This window comes from Diplotaxodon limnothrissa, linkage group LG2 (genome assembly GCF_057381915.1).
Source record: "Diplotaxodon limnothrissa isolate DT_005_m linkage group LG2, D_limnothrissa_male_GT1.1, whole genome shotgun sequence".
Lineage (NCBI taxonomy): Eukaryota > Metazoa > Chordata > Actinopteri > Cichliformes > Cichlidae > Diplotaxodon > Diplotaxodon limnothrissa.
In genome coordinates, this window is record NC_140597.1 from 28,816,664 (window position 1) to 28,837,575 (window position 20,912).

Consider the following 20,912-nt stretch of genomic DNA (forward strand, 5'->3'; position numbering starts at 1 on the left):
TAAGACTCTGCCCTCATCTCTCCTCCACTCGCACACTGAGCACCGGCTCCCCACAGGGCTGTGTGCTGAGCCCCCTCTTGTATTCTCTCTACACCCACGACTGCAGTTCGACCCACAACAACACTCTCATCATCAAGTTTGCTGATGACACCACGGTAGTCGGACTCATCTCGAAGGGAGACGAGGCAGGGTACAGAGAGGAAGTCCTGAAGCTGGCAGCATGGTGTTCAGAAAACAACCTGGCACTGAACACTAAGAAAACCAAAGAGCTCATTGTTGACTTCAGGAGACACAGCACCGATTTGGCCCCCCTCTACATCAACGGGGAGTGTGTGGAGAGGGTCCACACTTTCCGGTTCCTTGGTGTCCTCATCTCTGCTGACATCTCCTGGACAGACAACATCTCAGCGGTCATCAAGGGCCCAACAGCGGCTGCACTTCCTGAGAGTCCTCAGGAAGTACAAGCTGAACTCCAACTTGCTGCTGACCTTCTACCGCTCGTCCATTGAGAGCCTGCTAACCTACTGCATCACGGTATGGTACGGCAGCTGCACCAAGGCGGATAGAGTGAGGCTTCAGAGTGTGATCAAGACAGCACAGAAGATCATCGGCTGCCCTCTCCCCTCCCCGATGGACATCTATTCCTCCCGCTGCCTCACCAGAGCAGCAAACATTATCAAGGACAGCTCCCACCCTGGCTTCAACATGTTCAGCCTGCTTCCCTCAGGGAAGCGCTACAGGTGCATCAACACAAAAACCCACAGACTCAAAAACAGTTTCTTCCCCAAAGCGATAACCACCCTGAACTCACACATGCACAGATAACACAGCCCCCCACTTCCCACTTCCTCTATGGACCACCACTGTGCAATACCAATTCTATGTGCAACAACTCAACTGTATATACATAACACTATTTATACCAATTCCATGTGCAATAACTCAACTGTATATACATAACACTATTTATACCAATTCCATGTGCAATAACTCAACTGTATATACATAACACTATTTATTACATATTACTTACGACTTGTATATTGTACATTTTATATATATATGTTTTTCCCTATGTTAATACTGTCCATATGTACATAGCGCTGCAGAACTTTACCCCCCACCCCCCCACCCCAGCATGTTTACACTGAGTAGGAGATGCTCTGTATCTCATTGTACAACTGTATAGTGACAATAAAGGCATTCTATTCTATTCTATTCTATTCTATTCTAGAGACAAAACACTTACAAACTCCAAAACACATTTCTAGCGTTAACTTAACTTCCAAAACAGAGCTACCTAGATCACTTAAATTAAACAATTGAAAGCATATGTGTATTGTTTGTGTATTTATACACAAGCACTCATATATATTCAAATAATTTAAAAAAAAAAGTTCATTTACCTGTTACTACCACACACCAAATCCGGTCGTTGGTACTTGCTGGCTTGTGTAGCCACCAGGTAACAAAAGCTCAACACTGCGCCCAGCATTTTGGAGCACTTCTGTTGTCTTTTGTACGTGTTTTGGAGTTTTTATGTGTTTTGAAGTTTGTACGTGCTGCTTTGTCTGTAGGGGCCACCGTAAATATACTTTTATTTATTCACTCCACATAAAATGTAATAAATAAATCATATAATACAAAAACCAACTAGTCACAGTTCAACTTTTAACTATTTAAATTTTCAGCTTTTTTTTAAACAAATTTAAAATGAAACAACACAAAACACTGCAAACCACAACACAATTAAATATAAATTAAAAAATGAAAACAAAAAGAAGATGAACATTCTCTGTCATATAGGCCTGCATGAATAAACCTTCTGAATCCTTTATCATCTGCAACTGAAAATAGTTGTGGATGCTTACTATACCTTTCTAATGTGACGTTGTTGTCCCTGGCTCTCTTTCTCTGTCTTTCCCTCCTGCTCTGTTCCTGTGCTACTGCGAGTGTAACTACCGCCCCTCCCCCCGGAAAAAAAGTGCGAGAGAGAGAGGGTGAGAGAAGGAAAAAAAAAAAACCCACGTCTCGCGTCGTTCACGTCAAAGATCCGGCTCTAAGAGCCATTTCGTCACTATTACACATAGAAGTCTGTTAAATTCAGGGCAATGAAAAATCAGAGGTCAATTTCTTGTATGTGTGCACATATTTGGACCATAAAGATTCAGATTTTGGTATGAGCCTTTTTAGCTGTTAAAAAGTACACTCTTATAGCACCAGAATGATCAAATGTCTTTTAAAAGATATCAGAAATCCTGTGTTCTGGATCTCATCTGCCGATGAGAACTTTTTACATTTATATATCTTAGACTGACTTTTCCTTATCTGCTTATACAAGTCCTATGATAATTCTGCACATGTTCTAGACTGTTTTGTTGTAGTCCTAAGTTTCTTATCAAAGACAGATCCTGACAGATCTCGGAAAGAGAAAACGTGCATACCATCATCCCTCTCAAAAGAAGCCTAATTTATTATTCATGATATTGAACAGGTTTCATTACAACACAATGGAACATGTAAATCTGCACGACCTTTAACAAGTATGGTAAAAGCATTTTGAACAAAGTTAGACAGTGTAAAGTGTGTCTTTGCTCTCAAGCATTTGTGCACCACTATATGAACATGTCCCAGCAGGCTTGCTGCGGAAAAACACAGACTGCACTATCTTAAGCAATCCACACACACAGGAGCCTGATGGAAAACATGCCCAGTCGATGAGCTGCGAGATAAATTTGTGCTTTCCAAAACATTTTAAAGGCAGAATGCAAATAATCTAATTTTAGTATCCTGACTTTACATGCATAGAGACAGTGTAAATGATGCCCTGCACATGTATGCTAAATTCCAGTATCGAAAGTAAACTAAACTCTAAAGTCAACTAAAAATCCTTGTTGGCAATCTGCAGTGTGCCCACGCCTACAGCTCGTTCACTCCCGTTTTTTCTGCAGGCTTAAACCTGTTGTATATCTAGATGAGGTATCTGGAATGAAATGTTTGCAACCCCAAAGAATATGAAAGCTTAATATGAATGTTAATAATTAATTTTCTTAGTCCTAGTCACTCCAATAGCAAGAGGTTGTCCAAGAATATTTTGGTACCAGTATTGGCAGTGAAATTTATCTGTCTTTCACTGCCTTAAACCCTCATTTTCTTTATTATGCATGCTGAAAAAAAAAAATCCTAAAATGAACCTCAGGCTTTATTGCATATTGAAAAATTAACAGCAACATTGCGTGTAACTGTAAGTGCTGACGAGAAAGGAAAGAGTAGATAATAACTGAGCACTCGTGTCCGAGTGAGCTTTTAAGCATCAGGTGTCGATATCTGTTTACACAGCCATTTAAATGATATGTAGGTTTGCTTTTATGCATTATAAATTTTTAATTTTCAACTAATGCTTCATGCTTGTTTGTATCTTTTCTCTGATGCTTTTAAATTCCAGTTTCTTTCCAAAGTTTTTATTTAAACGAGCCCATCATATGCATTTGCTTTCCTCAAATACTTTAACTGGTGAATGGTAACTGGTAATTGCACCTTAGAACACATATGCATCAACACTACAATGAGCGGGTGGAGGGAGGTTTGGAGTCTTCTCCCACCCCCATTCTCTGCGGCCTGCTGGAGCGGGAGGGCTAGTAGGAGGAGTTGGCCGTCCGACTGCGGTCTGGGGTGTGGGGCCTCCCTGCTGCTGCGGAGTCGGGGTGGTCTGCCTCTCCCCACCGCAGGGAAAAGGGTAACACCACCTGGGTCTGGGTGCAATTCCCCCCTCCAGGGGCAAGGGTACCTAGACCCGGTTTGTAGAGTACGCTTGGGGAGTGTGATTGTGTGTACAACGTCTCTTTATGTCTGTCTCCACGTTGGTTGAGTGTGGAGTGAGTGCATATGAGAGCATGAGGGTGGGAATGAATGTTTGTGTCTGTGTGTGCCCGTATGTCTGTGTCTATATGTCAGGTTGGGTATCAGACGCCACCTCTCTGGGGACATCTCGGGCCCTCCAAGGTTTGGAGGCCTATCTCCACCCACCACCACTTCCCCTGCCGGTGGCGGACTCCCTCAGGTGTCGGTGTGTTGGTGGTTCTTTGTGTCTGGGGGTGGGCGTCCGGGTACACACCGGCTCACTCCTTGGCGGCCGCTTGTCGGGGCCTGGGGCCTGGGGCTCGCTCGGGCCCCTTTGGAGGTGGGGTGCCCCCGGCCTCTCGGCCTGGGGCTCGGTCACTCAGGCACAGCTGGGGGCCGGCGGAGCTCACGGGCGCGTCACTGCAACTCCCCCTGACTTCTGCTCCGCGGCTGCTGGGCGAGCCCTCATCTGGGACTCTCCTCAGCTCTTACTGGAATAGTGGCGCGGCTGCCCCTCTGTTGGTCTTCCATGGTCTCTTGTGTTCTGGGGGCCTCTGGATGTCTGGAGTTTTGATCTCCTCCATACCCACTTCACACCCTGGAGGACGGGGCTGTGGCCCCCCCACACTCCCTAGCAGATCATTACATGGAGAAACCTTTGGAATGCAAGCATGCTGATCCACACAGGTATGCACACATGGGTATTCACAGACGCGGACTAAAGCTTTCTTGGCTGCTGCCTCAAAGCACACTGTGCGCTGTCTATCTTGCGTGCTGCACAATATCGTTTATTATTTAGTAAATATTGATATCTATGACTAGCTAGTTTATTGTGATGGTGCTTTGTTTTCTCTATTATTATGTTGCTCTTTGTTGTTTGCTGTCTCCTCTGTTTGTTTGTTTTTTTTTTTTCTCCATACAGGTGACCCAGGAGTTCTTTTTTTTTTTCTCTCTCTTCCCCCCCCCTTCTCACCGTCTCTTCTCCCCTTTGGTTTTCTTTCTTTCTCTCCCCCTCTTTCGCTCATTCAGTCCCCCTGTCCTATTTATTAAAAAAAAAAAAAAAAAATGCCATGTTGCTCAAATAAGTTTCATTGGTTTCATTTTTAACAAAGTAACTCAAAGTTTTTGAACATTTTTTTATTAAAAACAATATCATCTTTTATGTCCTTTTTCATAAAACATCCTGAATGGCACCATTTACAGGCATACATATGGTATAGTAATATAACATGATTGATGAATTTCCAATGTTGAAATTATGATTCCCCCCCCCTCCCTTTTTTGCTCAAGTCTACACCCTGTATAATGTTTATCATGCCCTGTTCAACCCTTTTCTACACTGCATTGCAAAACAATAAAATGCATCCATTGCCTTAATTTAGTCACAGAGATCTTTCCCATAGCGTCAACCCAAACACCATTTCAAAGCAAAGACAGCATGGCACAGAAAACTGAGGCAGAGGTGGGGATGGTTGGGCTTGGAAGACGAGCAGGTAGCGGGGGGGGGGGGGTCGATTGAAGGAGACTCATGACTCTCTTCAGTTTCCTTGCTGCATGGCTTTCTTCTCCGCTTCAATTTCTGTGAGGAAGAAAAAACAAAAATTTTAAATATTACCAACCATAACCCACTTGCTGTATTAAGCACAGAGGGCTAGTGAAGCTCCCACTGAGTATATTAACCCAACTCAAGGAATGTTTGTTTACTAGTCAATTCACTGCAATTCTTCATGCACAAAGAGACATTCTGTCTGTACTGCATTACGGCAGTTATCCTGCTGCTGTCCAGTTAACACCCTTTGAGTCATCCACTCATTTCTATAGATGGCGTGGTATCTGAATAGATTATCTTCATAGCCACTTTCTTTTTGTTGCAATAGGCGTGACAGAAATGAATGAATAACATTTTCATATCACTTCCACATTTTCCACTTTCAACTGTGAATGCATCGCGTCACATTAACAGATAAATGAGCACAACATTATGACACGAGTGCTCACATACCTCTGAGCCACAGACAGAGCTAAAAATGGGGCCTTGTAGCTCTACTTTACAGCCAGAAGTGCAAACCACTTCTCTGGATGAAGATGATCGTCTGTGCCTAAAGTCCAATTTTTGTCCTAATGAAGCAATGAGAAACGTTGCTGTCTGGATGGCAGCACCGCATATCACATATCTAAAAAAGGCTTTAGAACTCATAAAGAGGACAGCATGCACTGACAGTGCCACCTGCTTCTGAGCCTCTTCTCTCTTATAGTAGCCACAGCTGTGTTCAGATTAAGAAAGATTGAGTTAGACAGCAGGGAGCTTCACAGCCTCAGAGGGGAAGGATGGGCATTTTGACACACTTTCATTCTCCTCTTTCTGCTGCTGCATGTCACGCCAGAGATGAACACTGCTTTTTTAAAAAAAAAAAAAAAAAAAAAAAAAAAATTTAAAATAAAATTAAAAAAAACAAACAAACAAAAAAAAAGACCATTGTGCAGTTTATGATTGGGGTTTCTGTTTATTTGCTCTAAAATTTGTATTCTTCCACTCTTAGTGGTAGATGGCAGGTTAGAGTTTCAAGAGTGGGAATATGCGTGCGTTTCTTCCTTACAGGTTGGTGCTAAGTACAAGGTCTCAGGTAGTTGGGTGTGGTCCTTGTTTTGCAATATTTGCAGTTACCTTTATTTAAAAAAGAAAAAAAAAGGCAGGGAGGAGTTGAGCCAACCAGTGAGCCAGAGTAAAGGGGAAAGGTGAAAGAAGTAAATGAGAGGCTTGTTTGGAGCACACTTCTTTTGTCTTAAAGACCTACCCTCCTTTGTTGGAAGGTGGTTCTTTTCTTGCGTGTTAGTCTTCTTTAGCTTTTGCTTGTTGAACTGCTCCACTTCCTGGTTGACTGGGTTGCTGTCGCTCATTTTGGAGGAGTTCTATAAAACAGAAAAGGGGAGATTTAAGAGAAGAATGTGTGTGCTTTCAAGATCTCACTGACATGCTAAGATCTTGTCTGCAGTGCATGCCCATACATGTACACAAACCAAGTTCCACCTGACGTGAGAGAAAAAAAAAAAAAGAAAAAAAAAAAAAAAAAGGTTGTGAACCATGCAGTCACCTGAAACAACAAGTATCTGTACCTCTATCTCACCACGGTGAACTAACGTGATGTAGTGTTTAACTGGGTGGCATTCAAATCCACAAATGGCTCTTGTTAACAGAGAAAAATGGTGCGTCTGTGCACTGATTTGCATTTATGTACAGTTATTAAAGAGATACGGAGAATTTTACACCTGTGCCAACTAAGCAAATAAGATTAGAAGCGCATGTGCATTGGAACAAGTTTTATAGGAATTTAATATTTCCAGGAGGACTGAAGTCAGGGCATAAATACTGCAGTATTAGGAAATTCAGTGACCTATCCCATTAGGGGAGCGTCTGTCTTCTTTGCTGTCCACAGCAATAGACCGCACAGAATAATGGGTGCATTTTTATTTTTAACACCACCCTAGGGAAAATACCCCTTAAAGACCAGGCTGTCTAGGAAAATTAACCTTAGGTAGCCTGATAAAGACTTATAGACAGCCCTAATCTGCGGGCAGAGAAATGAGGCACTGTCAGGCATCTGTACACACCCTGCGCCATAACTGAAGTGACTAACACACCAGTGAGTGTACTAAAAGAGATACATACCAAAACGTTGCATAACGTATTTCATATTTTAATACACAGCACATAAATAATCACTTAAAATAAACAATTCGTTCGCATTTTTTTCTTAGCAATTAAGAAAAAAATAATTTATCAGCAGGCTAAGACAGCTGGAAAAACAAAACAATTTAAAGAGTTTTACCTGGTGTAGGACCGCGTTGCAAGACAATCTTTAACAGGTAACTGTGTGTGTGTGTAATCCGTGCAAAACCAACGGTTTAAATAGAGACAACACGCCCTTGTGCACGCCAACATGGACACCGGTCCTCTGGCTCTCATTGGCTTTCAAAGCTCAGAAGGCGAATTTTAATTGGACACTCTTGATGTCTCACCGCCCTCTCAAACCTCCTTAAAAATGATATGTTGGGTCAAAGTTCTTCCTATGCAGTGTTGCAATCGTATGATGAATTCCTTCACGTATCCGCACGTTTGGAAAAACGGACACCTATTGTAGGTGATGTGATGGATTTCACGTTTTTCTCTTTTAGCACAGTACCATCTAGTGGGCTACAGAGTTATGACAAGCCAACTTAAAAATAATCATAACAAGAAAGGGAAAGAAACCAGTTAAAGTCGAATGACTGTAATTTGTTAATGCACTTGGTGGGAAAACACCGATACTTTCCAGTAACTGTTATTTTGTTTGGCAGTAAATAGGGGAAAATATGCTGTTTTGACAGTCAAATACATGTTCTTTTACTGTTATACGCTGTAAGCAAATTATATACCTTCAGGGGAAGCAGCCGCATGCTCATGGGGTGTGTGTGTGTGGGGAACCTAGCTAAACAAGAGGCAGCAAAGAATTATTTTCCTGATTCATCCAGTCGGGATGTGTTTGGACATTTCCACAAGCAAGAGCAGGAAAATTCCTCAAAGGAAGGCCCCACTTAGCCCTGCCCCAAAACCTTCTTGCTGTCAGGAAACAGTGCAGTAGTGACCGAAACTTAGCTTTATTTTCTTACAGTCTTTAATTCATAATATGTATATGATGATTCATGGTCACCATATATATTGAGACCATACATGGCTTAATACCTTGGTTTTTTTTTTCAGAAGGAAATTGTTTATCTTGCAAAAAGACGGCAATCCACAGATGTAAACGGCACATAGATTTATGGGGTCTTATGCTAAGGATCAGTATAAAAGGATCATTTAAAAAAAATAATAATAAAACAACAGGTGAGTTAATGGGTCACAGTAGGTTGTCCTCTTTAGCACATAAAATGCCCAGAATAAAAATGACATTTCACACAAACAAAAGACATTCAAATTAACTTTTTAAAAAGTAAAACAACAATGATTATTACCTTCAATCATTGGCTACAGAAAGACTGACAGTCCTGAGGAAATAACAGATTACATTAAAAAGTGTAAGACTGAATATAATTCAGTATAGTGCCAGTGTTTTACACTGAACTACAACATAACTCCCTCTGTGCACAGAAAACCTGTTTCATAACACATAATAATAGTACCTTACGACTTGCAGTTTGCACTCTCGTCAATGGGTGTGCGTGGTCAAGCTGTACCTGGCTGATATTAACAACTCGCTTGTTGTAAATGACCTCATAGAAGCATAGAAAGAGGGAGTGACCTTTTTTAAGTAGGACAAGCATAAGTCAATGTGTCAGCTATAAGCAGACTAAGCAGCTGGTTGTGGGCTCCCTCACCAGCAGGGGGCCCCCGAGAGCATTTGAAATGTCACACAATGCAGGTTAATAAATGTTAAATTTTTGTGATATATAAGTTGTATTCATGAAAGAGAAAGCTAAATATTTTTGATACATATTTTAATAAAATGACAGGTTAATGCTACTGGTTTGATCACTTTCACTGTCATAGCTGCGGCCACGTTCATGCCCACTATAAGTGTTTTAAAGTAGACCGCAGCAAATATGTAAAAAAAAAAAAAGACTTATTTTGCTAAAAAGAAAAAAAATGAGGGGGAAGCATTGGGATAAAGGTATGTTTATGAATTAATATACTTTTCTGCCATTCTGCACATTTTAAAAACAGTATGAACAGTCAGATGTTTTGAATTTACAAAAGTTAACTTGGTTTATTTCTTTCCACTACACTAGAAAGGCATGATCATGTATGACATGACAAATGATCGAACATGGACAATTCATGGATAATTGTGGCTGCGCTAAAGTGGGTGGTTGATGGGCCCCAAATCAAATTCTGCTTTAGGCCCCAAAAAATCTTGGACTGCCCCTGCAGAACTACATTGTGGCTGTGTGATGACATTACCAGCAGTGCACAATAATCCTAATTCTCAGGTAGTAGAAAACTAATCTGTGTTTCTGACTATATTATGGCATCCGTTCTTTAAGCCTGGCTGGCTTACAGCAATTCTTGTTTTTTGAGTCCTAAGCAAAATTTCTTTCCTTACAAAACAATAAAAATTCAAAGCATATGTGACTGACAACTTCATCAAAGGAGAACTATTCAAACCCATCTCTGAGACCAGAAGTCTTAGCAGTGGTGCTGTCAGCTTGATAGCACATTTTGACACAGAAAATTAGCTTGTTAGTATGACTGCATTTTCTTCACTCACTGCAGTAAACATCAGAGAAGCGCAGGTGGAAGTAATATATTGAATAATTGTTAAAGTTATGGTTTCAGAGTACCGGAATTGCTTGTGGTAGTTCACTCCCACACTATAAAGGCTTATCAATACGTTTTTTTTCTTGCAGTTATAAGTCAAAATGTCTCCTGTGAACAATATCAAAATTGAATACACTTTTGTGGATAAAAATGTCTGGAGCACGTATCTTCAGCCTGATCGTTTCTCCTGCCTGTCATAAATGGCAGTGGTGAGTCCCCAAGTGATGCACGACCTCAGGATAACCATGGAACCTCCTCGATACAGTAACGCCAAACTCCTATTACGAGATTTCCAGAGCAGAGCCCAGCATGCTATGACCCCTTTAACGTCCCCACCTACTTGTGACTGCATGTTTGCCACAAGCACAGAGAGTGGATACAGAGTCAAGCTGACTGCCACTGATATCACTGTTCCTGAGATGAAAGAGGAGGCCATTGGTGAGACCCCCTGCTCCGCCACAGCAACACACACAGGCCCCTTCAGTCCAAAGTAGAGGGAGCTGCCGAAGGCGTTGCGGGCTGCAATGGGCAGGAAGGCTCTGTAGTAGCCCAAAACAATCCCCTCTGCCTTTAGCCTTAGAAGGACGCTCTTGAACGAGGGTAGACGACTGTCATTCTGGCTGTTCTGCAGCACATTCTGAACACGCTCAAAGGGCGTAAAAACCACGGCTTCTACAACACCTGCCCCAAACCCTGCCAGAGCAGGAAGGGCCTTGGCAGAGATGACATTCTGGGATGACAGAGGGAGCTGTCGGAGGAGGGTATCCTGGAGGCCAAAGAGCAGTGTGCCGTTCAGCGTCCTCATCACTAACGGTGGAGCCACACCCCTATAGAGCTTCACAGGGCCCTCTCTATAGAGCTGTGCCACTGCCTTGTGAACTGAGGTGTTGTGGATTTGTTGACGAAAAACAGTCTTATAGACAGGAAAGACGATAAGGGTGGGAAGGGTGGACAACAAGCTGGAGGTTCCTCCATGCAAGTAGCTCTGGAAATGAACAATTAGGTTGCCAAGTGCCTCTTCTTCTTGTTTACTCTCAGAACCGCCGGCCATTATTCTCCTTAGAGAAATTAAGCAGATCCAGTCAGGCATGCACAGTCAGTTATAAGAGAAAAATGAATGAAAAAAGCCATTTACAACACTTAGGTTAAAAAAACTCAATTTACAGTGTGTGATCATAATCATTTACTTACTCTGTCAGCTGTCTCCACCAGAAAAACAATTCGTTATTTTCCACAGATCATTGTAGGAATGTGGAGGCAGAATAGGTGTGTCGTTATTGTATTTTCCAGTGCTGCATGAGGAGAGGGTATTTCTGCTTGTGCCCGTAGTTACCACAGATGCTCCTCCGATAAGTGGTCCACAATAGAATTCCTTCTTCTTCTTCTTCCATTTTTAAAGGCAGCCTGCATCCAACGATGTTGCACTACTGCCATCTTCTGGGTTTTACTCCCACATCACTTCTATATCCTTAGATCCTCTTGATGAGTCCAGCATTAAACAAAAAATGAAATATCTTTAATTCATCTTCTTTCATATCATATCTAACCGCAATATACCCATACACTCTAAAACCCCCAAAAAGGCTTCAACCATGTTTCCTGAATACAAATGTCAGATTTTTCTGTATGATTGTATATAAACTTTTTAAAAATCTTGACCATTTGACAAAAGACTCCTTGTATTCCACTTTAGGATTAATGTGGTTATAAAAAATTAACCACCACATTATCCCTCTTGACTTCCGTGACTACTTAGTCCCCCCTTACATCCACTCACCTGATATTCTTCTTATCTAAACTATGGCATGCTGCCTTAACAATAATCTGAATCCTCTCCATCTTGGACTTCACATCTGATTTTGCATTTATTACCTCTGCAGTGAATGTCACCATCTTCCTCTATTTTCCTTTGAACCATTTCCATTACTTGTTTCTCCCCTAACCTGGGTCTGCAATGGGATTAGAGAGCAAGGCGCACTGAGCGTTGATCTGCTGGTGTCTGTGACTGACCCCGCCCCCTTTAGAATAATCATTGGACAAGACGAGCTACGTCACGACACAATGGATTGGTTGTATCATCTGTCAGTCAAGACCGCTTTTTCCCCCCACACCGAGCTTCGGGAGAAGGGTGCGTCCCATGAAGAAATTGTTTCCGGCAGGCTCATGTTCCACGGAGTTTTATCAATGCCAAGCTAAAATATTTTAGCAATTTTAAGAAAATATTTAAGTTACTAATCCAATAACTGATAACGGATGTATAAAGAACCTCATCTTCCCTTTCAAAATATAAATTTATCAGCAGACTCTACAGATTGCAAGAATATCTGGTGGGCAAACAAACAGACAGCCCTCTATATTTGGATTACATTAAAAAATGGCATCACAAAATATTACGGTAAAATGCAGGAGTAATATAAAATAATACAAAGTATCCTTGGTTACTAAAAAGAATAAAATAAGCCAGGTTACAGGAAAAAGGACATTGTGGAAATTAGCTATAAGCTACATCCAGTCTAATTAAAGTATTGTGCATTAGTGCTATGCCATACTGCAGATTTTGGTTTTGATCTGATACCAAGTAAATGCAGGATCAGTATTGGCATTTACAACATACCAATACTGATACTTTTACCCCACATCGATGGCTTATACAGGGGAGAACAGTACGTGTCATGATTGATCAGATGAATAATCAATGTGTAAATGCTGAACACATTTTAATGAACAGGTTGTGATTTTTACTTTCCAGAATAACAAATATATATATCCCTTTCAGCCCCCCCCCCCACACACACACATGCACTGCGGTGCTGAACTTTTTTTAGTTGAGCTTGTGGAGTGATTTGTGAATGTCTTACCGTGGGATTGCACATTACAGTGTTTAATCCGCCAACTGTCTAGTACAACCTTCTGTGACATCTCATTGATCCCATGTAGCAGCTTGGGTTAATTTGTAGGTGAAATTTCAAGCAGCCTTCACTCCTGGTTTTTGAGAGCTCCATCTAAACAGCATTTTAATAAAAGACATTTTTTCCTAGTACTGAGAATGTAACTCAAATGGACTATATACTTTTATGTGGTCTAAGATGACTGCGGACAACCTCAACTAGGTTCAACTTTCATGTGTCTAAGCAGAAAAAAGACATAGAAGAGCCATGTTTAAGATCTGATGCATATTTAATTGTATTAAGAATGCATTCATCAAATAACTGGCACATTCAGTCTACTGAAAAAAATAAAAACACAAAGATTTGGATTATGCACATAACTGACAACTCCTTCCTCCAGACAAAGAAATAAAAGGCAGGTGAACATTTCTGAAGGAAGCTCCAGCCTGCAGAGACCCCAAGCTAAAAACCAAACAACCCAACTATGGAAGGCTCCTCACAGACCCTCGAGGACACTGGGCAAACCCCACTCAATGAGGGCACCTCAAGAGCCGAAAGAAATATCCAAAATTATTGTTTTCAGCCTGCTAAGACAAACCGAAGTGCTTTGTCCAATGGGAATCCAAACAGAAACATGGGAGGGAGGGAAATAAAATAAAGCAAGAAAAATATTTTCATTTCAGACTGTTGAGGCACACTTGGTTGAGTGGAGCTTCAGTGGCACTGTAAACTCTCTCAAAACACATTCACTTCAGTAATTATAATCTTTTAAACAGCAGTGGATAAAACAAGGAACAAAAAAGAACTACTCTCATTCAATGTAACAAAAAGCACTGTAACAGCTTCATATAGCAGAAGCTTCTCCTGACCACTGGAGCCGTCCAGGGTTATTCATATTAGCTCTTTGACAACAGACTGAAATTACTCCTGCAGAGGTGAGATGGTCAGGAGAAACTCTGGATCGAAAAGTTATGAATGAAGAACAAAGTTCACAGTGGATAAAACACCATTTATCCATATAAAATAAATATGCCAGCCTGAATTAGTAGCTTGTGATTGCTTTGGCGCCCGAGGTGTGATGGTACACCGTTGAAAGGGAAAGGACTTTAAGTGAGGTGGGGCCAGCGTTAGTAACATACATGACATTTCTTTTCCCTCCAAACAATTAGCTGAACATCTTTGTTAATGGTTGTGTTTGAGTTGGGGAAAATCCCTCTTCTCTTATTTGGTGTTAACAGCACAAGGTTGATGGTAGACAGCTTTTGTTACAAGGGAACGTGGCTAAACAGGTACGACACGGACTCGCCGTTGTGAGTTCTGCGAATGGCCTCAGCAAGGATCATGGAGATGTCAATAACCTGAAGGCAAGAAAGAACAAGATGTCACACAAACTGTAAGACACTGTGCAGCTTCAAACACCAGCTTTCCAAAAATGCACACAGCAACCTGACGTTTTTCAGCTCTTATGTCAATTTCTGTTCTGGAAACGGTTTTCAATTTCCTGACCTGTATTTTGGAACAATGCTTCATCTTCTCCTCTTGAGGGATCGTATTGGTGACAACCACAGCTTCAAAACAAGCATTGTTGATGCGGGAGATCGCTGGGCCAGAAAAGATGCCATGAGTTAAGATGGCATACACCTTAGTTGCTCCAGCAGAAATGAGTCTAAAAGAGAGAAAGAGCAAGATGCATTACGAGCCTCCATATCACTGGACACAGTCTGCAAAACACGTCTAAATGGGATTCAGTAATGATCACTTAGTTTCCATAGTAGCCCAAATAGCTCTGCGTCTTGCACTGGAGCAAAGCTCAAAATTTACTTGATTTAAAAGATTAAGAAAGTGCTTTACTTGTCAGCAGCATGGCAGACTGTGCCACATGTGTCGGCCATATCATCCACAAGAATGGCGACCCGATCGGTCACGTCTCCGACGAGAACCATGCGGTCCACCTCGTTCGCCTTTTTCCTTTCCTTGTGAATAAGAGCAAAGTCCACGTTCAACCTGTCTGCTATTGATGTGACCCTGCAAAAGAAAAAGCAAGCATTGCACCAGTTAAAGCTCTGTGTTTAAACTTCTTTTACATATCAAATTAAACTCCTGTTGAGATAGGTAAAGCCAACAGAATGTTAATCTAAATTAAACTCTAGAGAAGATATGGAAAGGTTAAGCTATGGTTAAAGGTAGAACTCCTGTGGGAGCATACCTCTTGGCTCCTCCTGCATCAGGTGAGACAATGATGCAGTTTTTCCACTCTGGGATGTTCTCTTTAATCCATTTCAGAACAGCTGGCTCTGCATACAAGTTATCAACGGGTATATCAAAGAATCCCTGCAAATAAGAGATATACACACACACACACTGGTTAAACATATGGGCTTTCATTTTCTTTTATAGTATCCAAGTAAACAACAAGATTCACAATGCAAATTTTCACATGTCAGCCACATGGGAGTTTAAAATGCAAACCAAAATGGTGATTTTGCAGGGCTGACTAATTGGAGGGCGGTGTATGAGAAACAAGTCTGTTTGCATGTACTGTTGTGTTGCTCACCTGGATCTGTGAAGCATGCAAGTCCATTGTGATTATATGGTCAGCGCCTGATACTGACAACATGTTGGCCACCAGCTTGGCAGAGATAGGGGCACGGCTCTGTAATGAAAATAGCTCTTGTTAGTCACATGGAATAAGTAAACTGGCAAGCAGTGCTCAGTTCTAAAAATAACACTTAAGAGAGCTTAGCAGTTCAGTAAAATTATAGCAGACAAATGCTGCAGGTTACCCTGTCATAGTGACACTATACATTAGTACTGACAATATAAGAGGTAGATGGGTTGATTTAGCTACAAAAGGCATTCATTAGAATAGCCAAAACAGTTGAGAATGATGGCTTTGGCCCTGCTACAAAGCAAACTCACATTGCAATATTATATTAACATTTTTTATTTAGTAGATTAACATGTAAAAACATTTGATTTGTGCTGTATGATTAAAATGCCAAAAAGGGAATAAATAAAAATCCAAACAGCTGCATGGGGAGGTATGGAAGTGCAATTCAAGTTAACTTAGCAAACAATACAAAGGAGGGAACAAAAACAAAGAAAAGCAAATATGCCCTGTTGGCTGATGGGCATGGCTGCAGGCTTCTTGTCATGGTGCTGGATGGCAAATGGCATGACAGAAGTAAGTAGACAGATATCCCTCACCCCCACCTTGTCCTTCTTGTCCTGCCGGGCGTACGGAAAGCAGGGGATGACAGCAGTGACCCTGGAGGCGGAGGCAATCTTGCAGGCGTTTATCATGATCAGCAGCTCCATCAAATTGTCATTGATCTCTCCACAGCCACTCTGTACGATGTAGACATCCTCCCCACGCACGCTCTCCCCTATCTCCACGCTGCCAGAGGAGAGAAGGTGACAAAAATAAACAATTAGGGATAAGGAGCTAACACATCATGGCAGGTAGGAGATGGATGAGGGAGAGTAAACAGTGGCTCGTGTTTGCCTTTGTGATCTGATCTGCACAAGCGTTAAACTGAGGGTAAAAAAAGAAGCATGCAGTCCGGAAATGACAGTCTCTAGACGGTACATGATGGCACTTTAAACCTATTTTGAGGCGGCTTTGGTGCTGAGAATTAGCTGGTTAGCATTAGTTCTGTGGAACGCATGGACTACAAGTTCCTGACAACAGTGCGCGGCACTTTCACCGTGACACCACGTTTCCCATTAATACATGTCGCTAGGCTACGATATTTGCCTACCAGACACACCTCTAAAATCTAAGCCTTTTTTAAAGTAGCTACAAAACAAAGAAAACAACTCACCATGTTTCCTGGTTGCTAAATTTCTTTGTTACAACCTTTCCCAGCTCGAGACCGAGGCGGTCCGCTATTTTCTGAGACAGGTCCGGGTGTGAGCTACCGCTAAATATTTTGATATTCGGCATTTTTCTGTGGTCCAGGGCGTCGTCCAGTCCAAGCGGGCTGCAGCAGCGAGCGGTTGTCGGGTCAGAGCGATGGAAGAGTCCAAGACAACAACTGGGAATTGATCAACAGTTGAAGAGCTACTCTTAGCGAGCTTAAGTGTGTTCCCTACCTATCCACCATTATGTCCCACACATCCCGCGTGCAGCTTCCTCTGAAGGTGGCGCGCACGCTTTTGCTGACGTCGACACCGTAATTACGTCTTCCGGCCTTGACACAGTCACGTGAGCGAGCAGAGTCTAGAAAGCTCGGAAGTTTAGACGGGTAAAAATGTAATAATTAGTCCACACGCAACTATATAAATAGATGTGTTTGGTTTTTTCAACTTTTTTTGCGAGTTGTACATTTTATTGTATGATATTAAAAACATGCCTGAAATTGACATTAGTAAATCTCCTCTTTTTAGATTTTACCACAGCAGACCATCTGCACCCCATCCCTACTATCCACCGCCTCTGCACGTCCTTCTGTATTACATCTATGAAGCTCCTCTGTGGTCTTTCTCTTTTCCTCCTGCCTTGCAGGTCCATATCCATTATACCTCCTCTGCATGTGTCCAAACCATCTCATTTTTACCTCTCTAACTTTGTCTACAAACTGCTCAACCTCCGCCGTCGCTTTCTCATTTTTAATCTTGTCCATCCTACTCACTGCCAATAAAAAAAACTTAGCATCTTCATAGTTTCTGTAGATCTACAAATACACTGTGCAACTCCAAGATGAAGCAAATAATTAACAATTTGTAACGTAGCAGATGTGCATCTGTTTTTTTTTGTTTTGTTTCCGATTTTCCTCCCTAAGGGCAGGAAAAAAAAAACTTATGTTTAACCAAATCAAGGAAGAAGGCACATGGATTTACTCAGGGGGAATTTTTATTGACAGGGTTTTTTTGGAAGTGGGGGGGGGTTGCATGCAAACATGCAGTAACATTTGCAACCCCCTTTACTACATTACCAACAACTCAAAACTCCTCACCTAAATCAGACAGCAGACTCCTGACTTTGACATTTTAAAGTGCACGTCTAATAAAGGAACATCACTGGATATTAGACACAGCTTTTAAAATAAGTAGAGAGCCCCTTAACCTTGGCCAAACTTGTTGATTCTGCAGAACTGGGCAGTTTTGTTGAGGGCTTTTTTTCTTGAGGTTTTGTTTGTGTTTCTCTTTTTCTTTCAATTTTACAACATGGAGTTGTCATGCTAGTTTTGTCTCAGGTTTCCACCTTAAGGCGGAGTTTCAAATTCAAATCAAATTCAAATTTTATTTGTCACATACACAGTCATACACGGTACGATATGCAGTGAAATGCTTAGACAACTGCTCGTGACCTGAAGAAAAAAAAGAAAAGGCTATGAATAAGATAGGAAATAAATATGAAAATTAAAAAGGGTAAATTTAACTAGGAAGGAATAAAATAAAATATAAAAATTAAAGTTAAAAATGAAATAACTGTACAACACAAATTAGAAAGAAGGGTAAATTTAACTGGGAAAGAATAAGATAAAATATATAAATTAAAGTTGAAAATAAAATAACTGTACAACAAAATACACAATACACAGTATAGAAATATATAAGAATGTATGAAGAAATATAAATATATATATACACAATAACAGCAGCTGTACAAGTATTAACTGGAAATGAAGAATATAATGTCCAGTGTTGTGCAATCCACAATTGTAAGTGTCTTGTGCAGTGCAAATATGCTTAAAGTGATGAGTGAAAACAATGTCCAGAATGTCCAGTGTGTGTGTAAGAACTATATGTGTGGGTCAGTACTGTGTGGTGGTGTGATTGAGAGACCGTATCGCCTGCGGGAAGAAGCTCCTCCTCAGTCTCTCTGTGTTGGTCTTCAGGGAGCGGAATCGCTTTCCTGACCTCAACAGAGAGAACAGTCTGTTGTTGGGATGGCTGAGGTCCTTCACGATCTTCCTGGCCTTGGTCCAGCACCGCCTGCTGTAGATTGAGTGCAGGTCAGGGAGCTCGGAGCGGATGGTGCGCTCAGCTGATCGCACAACCCTCTGTAGAGCTCGTCTGCCCTGCAGGGTGCTGTTCCCAAACCAGATTAAGATGTTTTCGCGGTGTGGGTCAACACCTCCTCACCTGTTGGTAGTTGATTCATCAGGCTTCAAGTGTAAGAAGGACAGGCCATAGTTCCCTAACAGACTGTTCCCATTAAACTGGTGACTCTAGGGCACTATCAGTCTTGTTTGATCTCATCCTTTTATTCTTCTGCCCTTCTTAGCTGCTCATTTGAGAGCCCCATTTGGAGCATGCTGGCTTGAGAATCAACTTTCCCGCAATCTGGTAACAACTCAAGCTGTTTTGCATCTCTTTCTCACTGCTACCTGGACCTCTGGATGTCTGTGACCCAGATTCAACCTGCCTGCCCGCTCTCCACCTGCTCTCCAAGGAAACCCACCTGCTGATCTAGTACTTCCTCCATATTCTGCCACTTCGCAGCCTCAAGTTAGATTTGATCTGCTTCAGTTTAGAACCTGCAATATTCACAGTGTCACTCTCTCTCACCTTGTAAACCTCCTGTGTTCCTATACTCATTCCACCACCACAGTCCCTTCCCTACTTACTCACGAAGTCTGCTTTGTGGATCCAGCCAATCTCACATTATGACAAAACTTTAACCTTGTGAGATATAACAACATTGCCTACTCTGATGTGACTAAACTTAGTAATCCTTTAGACCAGTAGTTCCCAAACTACCGTACGCGTACCCTCGGGGGTACGCAAGTGGCTGTAGGGGGTACGCGTGGGTTGGGGTTGGAGTGGGGATCAAAAGTTTTAAAAGCCGAAATTTGCGCTAATGCAGTTTTTTTTTGCCTGTCAAATACATGACTATATACCACCCTCTGGTGTTCAGCAAAAAAATAGCTCTGACAAAATACATGGGCGTGATTTGCCCAAATGACTGACACCTAACAGTTGAAGTTGCCTCCAAGCATTCAGTGCAGCGCGAAAATGGACAAGTGGTTAACAAGAAAAAAAGGCCCTACCACAGAGACACCGGCCACAACAACCAATAAGCTCATATCTGAAGATGCATTTTCCAGTGACCGCACAGGTGATTGTTCAACAACAATGTGTTCGTCAGATTTGGATGCTAGCAGTGCTAGCAGGGATGTATCTGTGGTTACTAGCCAAGTGGCTAGCATAGCTGGAGCCAGCCATGTGGAAAGTGATGAAGTGTCTGATGCGGAGCGTCAAAGTGGGAGAAAGCATGACAGCACGGACTGTAACACAACCTCATCAAAGAAGCGCAAATATGATGACAATTATATTTCGCTGGGGTTTACGTGTATAAATATTGGTGGATTTCCCCGGCCACAGTGTGTTATTTGTGCAAAAGTATTGTCTCAGAACTCAATGAAACCTTCACTTTTGCGCAGACATTTAGAGACAAATCATCCCCATTTGAAAAATAAACCAAGGGAATATTTTGAGCGACAGCTAAAATCACTTTCAACAAGTAAAACCTGCATTCAGGTGCCAGATCTTATGAATAAAAACAGACTACAAGCATCTTACATGGTCAGTTACAGAGTGGCTAAAAACAACAAACCCCACACTATTGTGGAGGACCTCATTCTCCCTGCTGCTTTAGATATGGTAGGGACAATGTTGGGGGAAAAGGCAAAAAAGACGATACAGTCCATTCCATCATCAAACAATACTGTCTTACGGCGCATCAATGCAATGTCAGAAAATGTTTTACAGCAGCTACTTCTGCGCATACGCCACAGTGAATGTTATGCAATACAGCTAGATGAGTCCACGGATGTGGCTGGCCTGGCGCATCTTCTCGTATATGTGCGCTACATTCATGAAGGAACCATCAAGGAGGACATGCTGTTCTGTAAACCGCTGGAACAAAGGACAACTGCCGC

At 41.8% G+C, this 20,912-nt stretch overlaps 3 protein-coding genes across 4 annotated transcripts; all 3 read right to left on the minus strand.

Annotated features, from left to right (window-relative positions):
* Positions 1-5,308: 5,308 nt before the first annotated feature.
* On the minus strand, positions 5,309-7,706 carry tmsb1 (thymosin beta 1). The gene is made up of 3 exons (XM_085370057.1): positions 7,668-7,706; positions 6,636-6,750; positions 5,309-5,419 (listed from the first exon to the last, which is right to left on the minus strand). The coding sequence occupies exons 2-3, from the start codon at positions 6,736-6,738 to the stop codon at positions 5,379-5,381; spliced, it is 144 nt and encodes a 47-aa protein (XP_085226183.1). The 5' UTR covers positions 6,739-6,750; positions 7,668-7,706; the 3' UTR covers positions 5,309-5,378.
* A 2,598-nt stretch (positions 7,707-10,304) lies between these two features.
* LOC146638614 (solute carrier family 25 member 53-like) lies at positions 10,305-11,186 on the minus strand. Its single transcript, XM_085370067.1, has one exon. The coding sequence runs from the start codon at positions 11,184-11,186 to the stop codon at positions 10,305-10,307; it is 882 nt and encodes a 293-aa protein (XP_085226193.1).
* Positions 11,187-13,340: 2,154 nt separating this feature from the next.
* prps1b (phosphoribosyl pyrophosphate synthetase 1B) lies at positions 13,341-17,146 on the minus strand. 2 transcript variants are annotated; one of them, XM_085370083.1, is made up of 7 exons: positions 16,848-17,146; positions 16,237-16,420; positions 15,578-15,676; positions 15,230-15,354; positions 14,875-15,048; positions 14,530-14,689; positions 13,341-14,381 (listed from the first exon to the last, which is right to left on the minus strand). In XM_085370083.1, the coding sequence occupies exons 1-7, from the start codon at positions 16,967-16,969 to the stop codon at positions 14,289-14,291; spliced, it is 957 nt and encodes a 318-aa protein (XP_085226209.1). In that variant the 5' UTR covers positions 16,970-17,146; the 3' UTR covers positions 13,341-14,288. The 2 variants fall into 2 exon arrangements, with proteins under 2 accessions (XP_085226209.1, XP_085226204.1); XM_085370078.1 differs by having other exon boundaries at positions 16,231-16,420.
* Between the last annotated feature and the right edge of the window lie 3,766 nt (positions 17,147-20,912).

Excerpts from the sequence above, each read along its gene's own strand:
- prps1b (XM_085370078.1), bottom strand. The coding sequence starts at position 16,969 with ATGCCGAATATCAAAATATTTAGCGGTAGCTCACACCCGGACCTGTCT. Across the intron at positions 16,421-16,847 it reads TTTAGCAACCAGGAAACATG|CGTGGAGATAGGGGAGAGCG; the intron begins GTGAGTTGTTTT and ends CTCCTCTGGCAG. Across the intron at positions 15,355-15,577 it reads TGCATGCTTCACAGATCCAG|GGATTCTTTGATATACCCGT; the intron begins GTGAGCAACACA and ends TCTTATTTGCAG.
- LOC146638614 (XM_085370067.1), bottom strand. The coding sequence starts at position 11,186 with ATGGCCGGCGGTTCTGAGAGTAAACAAGAAGAAGAGGCACTTGGCAAC.
- tmsb1 (XM_085370057.1), bottom strand. The coding sequence starts at position 6,738 with ATGAGCGACAGCAACCCAGTCAACCAGGAAGTGGAGCAGTTCAACAAG. Across the intron at positions 5,420-6,635 it reads CCACCTTCCAACAAAGGAGG|AAATTGAAGCGGAGAAGAAA; the intron begins GTAGGTCTTTAA and ends TCTTCCTCACAG.